Consider the following 13,669-nt stretch of genomic DNA (forward strand, 5'->3'; position numbering starts at 1 on the left):
CATATAATCAAAATGATTAAAGTGTTGACATTCTGACAATAAAACAGCTTTTATTTAAAGGTTCCTTTGAATGGTTGGTAATGTAGGTAAAGTTTAATAAAACAACACATGTAAAACCATAATGCTTAATTAATGTGAAATTAACTTAAAAGATACCACATGACTTGTAATTAGAGCACCAACTGTAGCCATATGTTATGTTGCATTTATTCATGTTGGTTGGTATATATTTAAGGGTTAAACTTTTGATAGTCAGTAAGGTAAGTGTGCTTTGAAAGGTCATCTCACTGCAGTTCAGTATTTAGGATTATTCTTAAATGTCTATTCTAAAACACTGTCCCACCTGTTTCCTTATGGTTAATCTGACAGTGCTTGACAGGATCTGCCATAAAGAATGGAATAACCTTACCAAATTCTGCTGTCACACCAATGACACCAATATAAATTGTAGTAAATAAAAGCGTTACTGAAAAGCACAGATTAAAAAGAACTCACTTACTACACTTTGTTGTTTCAAAACAATGAATGAATAAAAGGAAAAATAAGTTAATAAATGATCATTCTGAATATTCAAGCTAGCAAATCAATTAAAAACTCTGCATGTTTCAATTATTTTATTATATTATTGATTATACATAAAACAGTACGGTTGTTATAATCTCTCAAATATTATTAGCCAACATTTTTTTATACAAATGGTAAGACATTTCCAAATGTGCAATGGTATTACACAATAATTGTTTCCCTAATAATGTCAGACAATCAAGGTATAGCACTACTTTTTTTGGTTGCGTAAAGCTCACTGTCCCAAATGTATTTTACAGGAAATAATGTGACAAAACTTATGAATATGACATTAACTCCATTTAGAGCCCAACCTAGTATTGCTTACATCAGATTAGGATCACACAGTATTTTTTGAATTGGTGAACTGATTCACATCTATCTGCTGTTTTATTATTTTAATTAACAATTGTAAGTACTTATTAATATGAAGAGTTTTGTGGCTCAGCAAAGAGGAGGAATCCACAAAAAGTTGTATCATCATCTTCATCTGCATAGAGTCCATTGTAAGACAGCCCTCCTACCACCTGAAGCCACACCTTATCTCCAGCCTGCAGATAGAGTACAGAGCCTCCTGTGGCCTGGTCCTCGCCATTCTGGTAAAGGTCCATAGTGTGAACAATATTCTGGCCGTTTTTCACGAGAGCTACTCTGACATTTCGGGAGAAGACAGTGATATGGTAGGTAAAGTAATACGTACCAGTGAAAGCACAGGTGAAGCGACCGCTCTCTGTGTCAAAGTGATTCTGACGGTTGTAGATGATTTTGTCAAAGCGGATTGGAATGTTAGCAGCTGGTAGTTTGCTTTGAGTAGTCAAGCCAACTGAAAAGGCACTTTGGGGTATTACAGGCATGTCTCCTTTAGGCCCCGCCTCCCCAACATCACCCTTTATACCTTTATCACCACGATAGCCAATGCTGCCTTTGTGACCGGGAGGGCCTAGATCGCCTTTAGGTCCTGGTCTACCTGGTGGCCCTATTGGTCCTGGCAAGCCTTTATCTCCTTGATTTCCAGTGATTCCTTGTGGCCCTTTAGGCCCCGGAGGCCCCACATCCCCTTTGATGCCCTGTGGCCCCGGCATTCCTGTGTCTCCCTTCGCACCTTTAAGACCAAGTGGTCCCGGAAAGCCTTGGGGCCCCATTTTACCAGGTGGGCCTCTTTCCCCAGCATCTCCACGTCGGCCTTTAATCCCGTCTATCCCTGGAACACCTGCAGAGACACCAAAAGTCCTTTCTATGCTGACAACCTTAATTTGCCTAACCTCCATTTTATCCTGAGCAGTACTTACTTATGCTTAAAAGATAAACTATTACGGGATACAATTTTCAACATGTCCAACTTGTCTATCTGCTGCACCTATTTTAATCACCTGTTTTGAATTACCATAGCCAGTAATCTTCCTGTACTTTGAAAATGACATGAGAATCTTAAGCCTATGGGGTGTGTGAGCCATATTTTAAGTAAAGAATTTTAGCTTGTGTTGTTAGCTGTAGGCATTGCATTGTAAAAAAGTAAAAAAAAAAGTTTGATGTATAAGCATTTAGTATGTAGATTTAGTTGCTCATTGGCATTTTCAGAAGCCTATAAATACCTTATGGTGAAACACTGTGACTTTCATTTAATGAAGGGATTGTGGAAAAAAAACAATACACCTGGTTTAGTAGATGACAGCTCAATGCCACAGAGTATAGAATAGCCTAGCATAACATATCTTAGAAACGTAACAAGAGCAAACTATTTATTCTTGTTTGTTAGTGTTGTTATCCACTCTGGGTCTTCTCAAAAAAAGTTGAAATGGCTAAATGCTAACCAAACTGATCAGCTGCAATCTCTTCAGCAAGCTTAAGCTAGCAGTTGGCAAACAGTGATGCTCAATCACTTTCATTTGTTAAGTTTGCTAAGTCAATATTTTGTAAAGCACAGGTTATAATATCAAAATAATTGTTTAATGTGATTTGATGTGAATCTGCTAGCAAACTACATACTAGCCAACCTTTCATGGTAATATCTTCTTCTATACTGCATTTACTTCATATAGCACTTTGTACTGTCCTTCAAATAGATTTTTCAAAAAAAAAGTCAAATCAAATATAATTTGAAGCCATATCAAATCTACTGTAATTGTAAGAGAATGGTAAAGCAGGAGAACAAAATTAATGATTAACTGTAACAAAACTCAAAGACAAAGTCAGTCACCTGTAAGGTCAAAAACAAGAAGTATCATTTACTTACTGCATTAACTGTGCCTAAAAAGCTCAAGTCTGAAACAAGCAATGAGTGAGTTGTGTATCCATGTCAAGATGAGTCAGTCAAGTCAGTTTTGCATTTTTTTGTTTCTTTAAAATATCTAATATTGTTGTCATGTTATAACCTTCAATAATTACAAGCATTTTTATTAACCAGCATTTTGTACATATTTGACTAAAATTTTAGTTTCTAATTGCAAAAAACTTAAAAAAAAAAAAAAAAAAAAAAACAAGGTGATGTAAAGCAACAGAAACTTTACCAGATTCTCCTTTGTCTCCTTTTGGCCCATCTCTCCCTTCTGCTCCACACGATTTATTATCACCTGTATAAAGAAACAAATATCAACTTCAAATAATGCAAATGTAACTTTTTTAGCAATAGATATGTATAGAAGTACAAAATCAGGATATGTTTCACTTAAAAAGACCATTATATTGTTTGTTAATAGACAAGATCAAGACTTATTTGCATATTAAACTATTATACATAGACCCTAAAGATGCTGTTAAACTAGATAAAACTGCATATTTTGTGAAATGTCATATATTACTGGATTTTTTTCATATGCACATGTGCCTGTCTAATCTTCTACCTCGGCTCAAAAGTGACCTGACAGGCAGATTTAAAAGCTTTCAATTTTGGCCATTTTCTCACCTGGATCTCCTTTGTCACCTTTAGCCCCATCTCGTCCATCGCGCCCTGGCATTCCATTGTGTCCGGGGTTGCCAGGTATTCCGGGGTGTCCGCAAACACAGTCATCACTTTTTCCAGGAGTGTCCTGCTTTGCAGCATGAACCAATGCTACTAGATAGAGAACTGTGAATTTCATGGCAAACAACATGATTTGTACAGCTAGATATGCCCTGGAGAATTAGTTCAGAAACCAGCCTGTTTGCACAAGCTAATGTTAAATAATATCTACAGCTTGAGATCTGATGACTTCACAGTATCTTAGAAGAAACACTATTGGCCAGACAGCAGTTATACAGGTTACTTATTTGAGTTATATTTGTTACACATCACCTGTGTCCTCCTTGAAGTCGCAGGTCCTTCGCATATTTGGCGTTTAGGTAATGATCAACTAGGAATGCCTTAGAAATTCATCTCACTGAGCAACAAACAACTGCTTGAACAAAAACAGCTTGTGTTTTATTTTTATAGATATTTAGTGACTATTACAACTGAATCTACCTATAGGGTAGAAATCTGTAAATTGAGATGTTTGTAAACTGCAGCATTGCAGCAGTAACATTATGTTTGTTGTGAATACATTTAATCAGGAATAGATCACAGAAGGCATTACCTCCCACAGTGGACAGCGTAGTGGGTGGAAATGAATGTCATTGGTGGCATCTGGTTAGAACTGACTGACTCAGATCCATATTCAGTGCAATAGGCTGTACACATGTCCCACTCATCGGTGTAGTGCTCTTTAGCTACCAAAGTCATGGGATGTAATTCTAGTAGCTGTCAATTAGTGATGGACCATTAAGGCTGTTTTCTGATTTACAGAGCCCATAGATCACAAAACAATAAATGGGTAGTGGACTCACATACTGTCTTAGAGATTAGAGATATCAAACCAATTCATGTGTATTTAACTGCTTTAATCAATCTCTGCTTCAGTAGTAAATGGCAACAGCTTATTTAATCAAATGTGTTAGTGCTGACCCCATATATTATAGTGTTCCCTTTAATAGTGGCCTTTTCCATCTACAGTATATGGCCTCGTAAAATATTATCAAACATTTATCAAACATGAAAACTAAGCTACAAACTTTTTGAATTAAAAAGTAGCCACCTCCAGGAGCAAAGCTCCACCCTTTTAAGGATGTATAAGTGGTACAATACAGGGCCAATCAGAACCAAGCTTATTTACTAATACCGGTCTCAAAGCAACATTACAAACACAGCCTGTTGAATTCAGAAAGATGAATAAGGATTGAGAAAATAGCTTTGAAAAACTGAGTTTAGGTGTTTTTGGTGCATAATCACACACAAATTAAAACACAGGAAGAAAATTCAAGAAAATTGCGAGACTGGCCTTTTAGACAGCAAACCAGTTTATTCAACATTTTCATCAAACATCAGCAAAGAAATGTGCATCATTTAAAACTCATCTTAAAACAGTCACACACAAGATAAAAGCATTATTATATATCCAGGTTTGGTTTCTTTAACTCTTAATATGTCATATATTTTAGGAACATTGGCACAGCATCATAATTGAAGACATATATACAGATATTTTTCAACAAAGAATCTGTATGATATGCAGAATGTTTAATACTGAATGTATATAGGAAATGCTGTAGCTGTTTAAAACATGGGCATGAAATATTTAATATTATTAGATAAAATTGTATACAATATTTTTTGAAACTTATAAAATACAAGTTACACTAAAATTAAAAAAATAATGCACACATTAAGCATGCTTATAATTTATAATGAAGAACTTTAGATATGGACTTTAAAGACTATAGTCTTTAGACTTGGCCTGTGATGCTGAAAGTGCTCCACCTCCATCACTGACTCATCAGTTGAGGATCAATGTCGTGACTGAAGTAGATTCTGCTCTGTGTGGATTAAGGGCTTCTGGGTGTTTGAGGCAGGTTCTCAGACCATGAGGCAGGTTTACATGATCTGGCGGTGCATGCCATATCCGGTCATACCAGCCTGGGACGCCCCGCGGTTGCTGCCCATCTGCAGGCCGATCAGGTTCTGACCCTGCCGCAGCTGCTCTTCAGAAAACTCTCGCCGGTTGGACTGAGCCGTCCTGTCAGTGGAGATCAGAGAAGTTCAGGGTTCAGAGTTCACATGACAGTGAGATCTGAAGAGTCTGCTTACAGGTTCAAACGGACATGACTTAGTACCAAAGCTTGAAATTTCCCAGCTTAAGAAACTCAAAAACAATGGGACTGCTCACCTGTGGAACCAGTCTCGGTTCCCACGGTAGTGTCCATCGTCCTTGGTGAGAGCCACGCTGCCCAGAGCCATCAGAGTCCGCTGAACAGCAGCCATGTCCTTTCCTGTGGTTGAAGAATCAACAACTTTTGTATCGATTGTAGCATGATCTCACAAACATCAGTTCATCACAGGCTTTCAGTTCTAGACCAACTACTGCAAAAGCAAATGAGAACTGCTCTCATGCTTATATACTGTATACTGTATACTAGACATTCAGGGCTGTGTTTCAGAAAGTCATCTTAGCACAAATCCCTTATGAGTCAAGCAAGCCTCACACCGAACTTAAGGACCTATGAATTCAAAATCTTAACACTAATGATCTTTTGAGGAACTTGGCTCAGAGTAGGTTTAGATGAAATGTGGCATTATACAAAACTGTTATGAAAATTATTCACAGTTTTGGTGATTATTATCAAGTTTTAATACTTCAAAAAGATAAAAGCCTTACAGAAAGTTATTCCATAAACTGATTATGAATATGATTAGGCCTAAAATATGTGTATTTAATACATGTAAAATGATTGTTTGGAATGTTCTTTTTCCAGATTTCATTTTTTCCTTCCAATAGAAGATCTTCTTTCTGAATTTGGGAATGCATTCATTATAATTAGCTACTTTAAGTTGCACCTAATGCTAACACATATGTGCAAATGCACAAATACTAAGGCACACATGCCTAATGCTAGGTAGGGGGCAGAGTGGAGTGGTATAAAGTCCCCCAGTGTTGAGCTGTATTCCAGTAAATCTGTGTTCTCTGGAATGATGGCGCTCCATCCAATACATTTGGGATGAGGTGGATGTAACAGTAGAAATAGCTATGTTTTTACAACAGGCCCCCTATGGTAGTTTCTAGTCTTAAATTTGCTGTTGGATGGGTTTTTTTGAATGGTGGACCCCGATTCTTGATACAGTCATATCAACGCCCCACACTATCATGCCACCACAATGTCAGTGTCCGTGCTGTGCTAATATCTGGTAATAATGAGTGATTAATTAGGTTGCTGACCCAGCAGATAGGCCACAGGCTGTAATTGTTTACCTACATAATGACCTATAAGAAGCTTATAGAGAAGCTAGGAAGCAGGTGTAAATAGTAAAGTAAACATTAAGGGTTTACATTGGTGTCTAGCAAGATGTGTTTGTAAAAATAATTCCTTCATACCCTCCCATAAATCTACAGTCTGAAAAATATCTGTGGTGATGACTCCGTAAGCTTCAGCTGCCACAAGGAACTGTGAGATTTTTTCCATCTGCTTAAAGGCCATCTGAGTTTCTTGGATCTTCTTAATGGGCTCCTTACCCCGCGGGTACAGACTATTAATGAGTCTACAGAGGATCTGCAGTGAAGAGCAAAAAAAAAAAGAGAATAGGAACACATTTTGTCTCAATCAAGGAACTCATCTGAAAGGTGGAGATTCAGGTGATCAGACACTATTCTTAAAAAATGTATGAATAAATATTTTTTATCTATTTGAGTACTCTAGTTGAACAGAGTTACTGTGTAAATACAAAACATGTTTTTCAATACATACCAAATCATTCCTCGGCCTATATATGGAACTGCAAAAATAGCCTGTATTAAATGCATGTTATGATGTCACAAAAAAACAATGCATTTACATATATCCACTTATCCTGTCTACAGCTGTTTAGCCCATAAAGTTTTATGGTGTGTATCAGGCTGAACTGCATTTGGAATGAGGGCAGCCAATCACAACACTTAGATAATTTACATCAATACTTCAGTCTCAAAGACATACTAATGAAAGCCTGCTTAATTATTTGAAATTAAAGAAGGATGTTTGTTAAAAAATAGTCTTTTTTGGGACATAGACCTCACACAAATTTTAAGAGTAAATTTCACATACAAAATACAGTAAAAGATAAAAAATACATTATAAAGGATAAGGGCCCAATGTGCTCATAAACCATTCTTGCTTTAGACACAGGGTTCCAGGAAAAAATCTTTAATTTGTGCGTGAACTTTGCAAACAACTGAAAGGCAAAAATGGTTTCTTTAAAGTATCACTCCAAATAAACTTCAGATCACTTTTTTTTTAAAGCGTATTTAATTATTAGAGTTAGAGACGATGTGATAACTCACAGTGCCATCCATAAGCCAGTTTTGGAAGTTCTGCTTTCCTGGCAGTGGTCTCTCCAGGTTGCCTCCACACTGTGCAATGATCCAGTCCACCAGCCGGACCTCCAGATCGGTATCGTACTTCTGCTCGATCTTCTCCAGCACCTCACGGCTCAGTCCATAACTGGGGCCTCTGTTCGCCATGATCTTGCAGCTTTACTTTACCACGTCCAAGTCAGCTATTATTTGAAGACACAAATCTAGATTAACAGCTGTTCATAGCATTACATTTAAAACTGCTGTTTTTTTTTCATTTTGGCTTATATTTGGCGTATATTAATCCAGACAGACATGCAACATGCTTTAATATCATTATGAATGCTGTTCCCATAAAAGGACGAGGTGACTTTGGTATGCCAGAACAGGGTGTGGTTCACGTCCATTTCAGTCACTGACCTTAAAGAATTAAAGCATGTGAATGTCCAAGCACTGCAGAACATTCAATTAGCTTTATCATTTCTGATGGAGATCAATGGGCTTGCATTCAGTAACAAAAAAATATATAGAAACTGGTGGTAAATCAACTGCGCACAGACGCGCATAAGAGTGAAAATATCCCACAAGACATACACAATCACAAAAATGACATAAAGTAGAATAGAACAGGCCTTACCTCTAGCAGAAGTGCTTGGAGTCTTTAGCTGTGCTGCTCTGTGTGTGTGTTCTGTCCAGTGTGTGCAGCCTGAAGATGCTGAAGTGAAGCATCCATGCAGCTCGGGGCGGGGCGGGGCTCAAACACGCTCTCTGCTGGCTCACAGGGGTCCTTATATAGACACACGTCACTGGGTGGTCTCAGGAGACCTGCTGATGTGACAGTGTCACAGACCCGGCTAGATAAGAGATGACCCACGCGTGTGCATTAAGGCTGGTTTTCTATTGGTTTTTAAAGACATAAAATAAATAAAAGCATCAAACTGTTTAGTCCAGTGGTCTTTGACCCTGCTTGAGGAGAGCTGTCTTCCTGCAGATTTTTGGATCCAACCCTAATCGACCCCACCTGATACAACTGAACACTGCCTCAGAAGGCCTTGATTTGCTGTAGAGAGATATGTTAGATATGGGTCGGAGATAAAACCTGAAGAGATGGTTGGAGAACAATAGTTTATTGTGTATGAAAGGCATTTTATTTGATTGTTTCAGTAATGCCACTGAATGCAAAATTCATGTCCCATGTGTCTATAAATATCACTAGTCAAAAGTAGGCCTGTTATTACAGCTTTTTTTTCTTTTTTTTATAGGAAATTTTGTCACACAAATAATTGTGATAATCTTATTCTAAATTTAAGGTCATTTAATGTCACTAACATAATAATATAGCAGCATGATAATACAATTGCACCCTTTATGAAGGACAATTAATATTTAATTAATAATACTTAGGGACCAATATACTTATTTTCTTTTCTTGCCACAGACTCTTTTTTTGTCTATGAAGGCGATTTTGATGCACTGGTGATGTGTGACTGGCTAAACAATTGATATAAGTTTATTTGTATTTAAACAAAATGCAAGGATATTAAAGACAGCACAAATGATTGAGATCATGTATATATCGTACAATAAGTAAAATGTAATTATCATGACAGGCCTAGTCAAAATGTATGTGATAGGGCTCTGGAACAGAAGGGAGGGGTAGTCTGGGAGACTGCCTGATAGTTTCTTTGCTTCAAACATAATGTTCTCCCAGAGAACATCTGTCACCTAGAGTGAGACACTTACAGGGTCTCCAGTCTTTCTGCACTATCCTACTTGTCCAGCATAACTCTCAAAAGTAAATGGCTTTTTGAGAGGATATAGCTAAATCAGCCTGCGTTCTACTGCTTTCCCATCATAAAAAGGGCTTAGTAAAATCTATCTGGCTACAATGTGCTAAAGTAAAAATACAGTCTACATACTAAAATGATGGAATTACAAAACTGCTTATGAAATTTACACGGTCTGGTCAAAAAAATGATTTCCTACCTTGATTTAACTGAGCAAATGATGTGGGGTTGATTCTAAAGTTGTTCAGGTCTAGGTTCAGCAACAGTATGTGCTGAAAGAATGAGGTCAGCTGACTAACTGAATGTACTGAATATAGAGCAGGTTATTCCATTAATGGATTTTTTTCTTCCATGATGATACGGTCATATTCCAAGATCACAAAGTCAAGATAAATGGAGCTGGAATTGTGAAAGAGTCAAAATTACTAAAAATTACTACATAAGGTTTTATGATTAGAGAACTTTCCATTCCTCAACAAAGACCATTTTAAAAGTGAATTATGGAGATGGCGGCATCATATGGTTTAAACGCTTTTTAAATTTTAATGATAGATGGCTAGTGAAAAGATCACAAAGTCAGGATTAATGGGGCTGGAATTGTGAAAGAGTGATTCAGGGAGCATGAGTCCAGACCTTAACCCCATTGAGAATCTTTGGGATGTGCTGGAGAAAGCTTTGTGCAGTGGTCAGACTCTACCATCATCAGTGCAAAATCTTGGTGAAAAATGAATGCAACACTGGATTGAAATAAATCTTGTGGAAATGCAGAAGCTTATTGAAACAATGCCACAGTTAATGCATGCCACAATCAAAGCTAAAGATGGTCCAATAAATTATTAAAGTGTGTGACCTTTTTATTTTGGTGGCGAGTTTTTTTTTTGGCAGGCAGGCAGGCAGTGTATTTATATTGTGACTGAGGTAACACAAGTCTCCTTTGCTGTAAATACTAAGTACATATCCTTATGTTTTGCTAAAATGTTCCATGTTGGTGGGGGATGTGACAAGACGTTGTTTGTCGTTTCTTTAGATACAAAAAATCAATACAAAAATCTATAAAAAAGTCAATGCCACTGGACACTGAAAGGGCTCATACACAAAGACAATATACTTATGTGTGAGTCAACTAATAGAACACATGTTACCTTTGCCATTTTAAATTGAGAAGAAAGCTAAGAAAATAAAAAAACAAAGAAATCTGAGGTAATTATTGATGAAGAAACAGTAAAAGACTACATCTAAGCTTTTGGATATCCCAGTGAATGTAACTGGATCAATTGTGAGGCTAGATAAGACCATTGTTCAAACCTCCAAATCACCAGTCAATGACATCAAGTGCTCTCCATAACTGGCCTGAGTGGGAGGAAGTCTTAAAGGAGAAGAAACACATCATGCATGTAGTTTCCCAGAAAGTGTCAAAATTACTAAAAATTACTACATAAGGTTTTATGATTAGAGAACTTTCCATTTCTCAACAAACACCATTTTAGAAGTGAATTATGGAGATGGCATCATCATATGGTTTAAATGCTTTTTAAATTTTAATGATGGATGGATAGTGAAAAATACAGGGAGTGCAGAATATTCCAGACAATCTGTTGAGTTTTGGGGATTAAATACTTTTGTGAGGCACTGCATACATAACATCTTGTTCTAAAAAGTGAAAATAAATAAATTACATGATGTACACAAATATTATTATCATTATAGTCTTAGGGGATGGCTCGGAAATGCCCACACCTGTATAAGCTCTGAGGTATTGTCGTGAGTGAGGTAAAACACTGGCTAGCATGCTCATTGCAAGGCAATGTAAATTTGAGTGAGGACTGATAGCGGGTGCCAGATGAATGGGACATACCATTCTGAAATTTTGCAGACAGTTGATATTCTTTAATCCACAGTGTCACGCATGTACTGGGAATACATCATAGAAGGCATTACTCCTCATAGTAGACAGTGGATGTTAATGATTGTGCCTAGAGATGTTCGGCTAGAATCGTCAGTGTAAAAAAGCAATTCTGGCAGGAATCACGTCCATAATATATATACATATACATATATACCAATAATACATGGAGAGACCACATGTATATCCTGGCAGCTCTGTGCTGTGTTCTTTAGATTCCATAGCACATGATAAAAGAAATGCAATTCTAATACTAATACTTGGCATGTCAGTGTATAGGCCTTGTAGATAGCAAGAAACAACCCTACTTAAAAAGCATGAGTAAAATGTCTCAATCCTTAATCCAGATAATCTGACACTGTAATATAGACATTTTAAGTAAGATATTAAATTGTATCAATCCAATAACTACCTGTGTGTAATTATTAAGTAGTATTAAGTAGTTAAAGATGAAGCCAAAGGCTAGTTTTATGGCTGTAAATTACCACAAGGGATGTACAAACCCTGTAAAAAAAAAAAATGACAGCAGTCGTTTCTGATGTTTGCCGGCATCAGTAATGGAAAGCCAGGCCCTGTCCCAATTAGATTACACACATTAGTGTTGTACACACATTAGACTGCAGCATCTACCCAACCCAGCACCACAATGTACATCACTAGATATGAAAGCTGAAAAGCAATTCATCATCTGCTTCTCTCAATTAGAGCTTCTTTTAATGGCAAAACTATAAATGCTCATGCTGTTCTCTTCTTATTCATGAAGAAAGTAAAAGGGAATGAAGTGGATGACTAGGCTGCAGTGCTTGTAGCAGACTGTGTGCGTGTGCTAGAGTATTCTATTGTATGAGTGCTTTAATGGAATGAGTACATTAATCTTGTGCTAATTCAGAGCTGAGTGATTGTGTGCCGCTGGTGACCGGATGAAAGGTCACTCCGGTAGTTAGAGAGTGAGCTCACTGCTGGAGGACGGAGCTCAGTGCTATTGGACACATTCCAAACCTAATCACATGTTAATAAACAACCAAGTGATTCCTGGAGCAAGTGGCCCAATACTTCCATCATACACACAGATGCATATAGGCAGATTAAATCAAAAGGTCAACTGTGACGTATGTGTTAGTAAACTGATTCGAATGGTTGGTTAGTTAACTTGTGAAAGTTAATTAAATACCCCTGCCCAGTGGATGTGTTTCTTAACCATCTCTAAACATATAGAAAGCTCTTCAGAACAAAAGAAAAACGATTAGACACATACGTATGTAATATTCTACTTTAGACAAATAGGATAGCAGTATTTAAATTGATCATGTGCTACCTCAAGGAATTTATCAGGAATGCTCATGGCAAGGCAAGGCAAGGTTAATTCAAGTGAGGTCTGGTTGAGTGGGTGCCACAAGGACATTCTAGTTTTCAAAGTTTTGTGTTTAATACTTCTCAATCCACAGTATGGCACAAAAGCATTACCATAAACCGTGGACAGTGGGTGCCAATGATAATGACCATCAGGTTCTGTCTAGAATAGTTAATGTGAACTGACAAGTGACTTTGGCAGAAATCGGATCCAAATTCAATGCAAGAGCCTACACACATTCCAAATGCCAGTACAGCATTCTTCAGCTTTCATGGATTGAGTCTCGGGACAAGACTAGCAGTATAAAAAAATATTTTATATCTTTGTAGGTACATCTTTAATATAGTACATTTATATTAGTTAGACACAAGGGTGCTACACAAACTGTTATATGTATATATATAATGTATATTTGTTATGCACAATATACATACATACATTGCTGTCATAAAATTACTACATCTCCACAAAAAGGCAGCCTTATAGGAAAAGCACATAATATTCTGAATTTCAAAGGAATTCAAGTAATTTTAAAACATTCTCATTAGTTCATTAATTTTGACACAGTGTAGAGAAAAACTGTCAGATTTACATCATGACAATGTGAAAAAAATGGAAATAAGGTTTTCCCTTTATCGGCAGAAACATTTATATTCTTTCGATATTCAATTCTCTGCGGTCTGTCAATCTTATAGAAGGATGACAAGAAAAAAAACAATTGACAAGAAAG

General features: G+C 37.0%; 2 protein-coding genes across 2 annotated transcripts; both read right to left on the bottom strand.

Moving 5' to 3' along the window:
- Positions 1–599: 599 nt before the first annotated feature.
- On the bottom strand, positions 600–3,756 carry c1qtnf9 (C1q and TNF related 9). The gene is made up of 3 exons (XM_007248986.4): positions 3,467–3,756; positions 3,072–3,134; positions 600–1,774 (listed from the first exon to the last, which is right to left on the bottom strand). The coding sequence occupies exons 1-3, from the start codon at positions 3,651–3,653 to the stop codon at positions 987–989; spliced, it is 1,038 nt and encodes a 345-aa protein (XP_007249048.1). The 5' UTR covers positions 3,654–3,756; the 3' UTR covers positions 600–986.
- A 1,101-nt stretch (positions 3,757–4,857) lies between these two features.
- tagln3b (transgelin 3b) lies at positions 4,858–9,070 on the bottom strand. The gene is made up of 5 exons (XM_007248985.4): positions 8,536–9,070; positions 7,887–8,101; positions 6,945–7,119; positions 5,742–5,844; positions 4,858–5,591 (listed from the first exon to the last, which is right to left on the bottom strand). Exons 2-5 carry the CDS (start codon positions 8,064–8,066, stop codon positions 5,450–5,452), a joined length of 600 nt encoding a protein of 199 aa, XP_007249047.1. The 5' UTR covers positions 8,067–8,101; positions 8,536–9,070; the 3' UTR covers positions 4,858–5,449.
- Between the last annotated feature and the right edge of the window lie 4,599 nt (positions 9,071–13,669).

The sequence above is a fragment of the Astyanax mexicanus genome, chromosome 1 (assembly GCF_023375975.1).
Source record: "Astyanax mexicanus isolate ESR-SI-001 chromosome 1, AstMex3_surface, whole genome shotgun sequence".
Taxonomy (NCBI): Eukaryota; Metazoa; Chordata; class Actinopteri; order Characiformes; family Acestrorhamphidae; genus Astyanax; species Astyanax mexicanus.

Bases quoted from the DNA above. Each gene is read 5' to 3' on its own strand.
- c1qtnf9 (XM_007248986.4), bottom strand. From the start codon at position 3,653: ATGTTGTTTGCCATGAAATTCACAGTTCTCTATCTAGTAGCATTGGTT. The intron at 3,135-3,466 runs GTGAGAAAATGG...TTCTTTATACAG, and splicing joins AGGTGACAAAGGAGATCCAG to GTGATAATAAATCGTGTGGA. The intron at 1,775-3,071 runs GTAAAGTTTCTG...GTGTCTCTGCAG, and splicing joins AGGAGACAAAGGAGAATCTG to GTGTTCCAGGGATAGACGGG.
- tagln3b (XM_007248985.4), bottom strand. From the start codon at position 8,066: ATGGCGAACAGAGGCCCCAGTTATGGACTGAGCCGTGAGGTGCTGGAG. The intron at 7,120-7,886 runs GTGAGTTATCAC...TCTTCACTGCAG, and splicing joins ACTGGCTTATGGATGGCACT to ATCCTCTGTAGACTCATTAA. The intron at 5,845-6,944 runs GTATGAAGGAAT...CTTCAACCACAG, and splicing joins GACTGTAGATTTATGGGAGG to GAAAGGACATGGCTGCTGTT.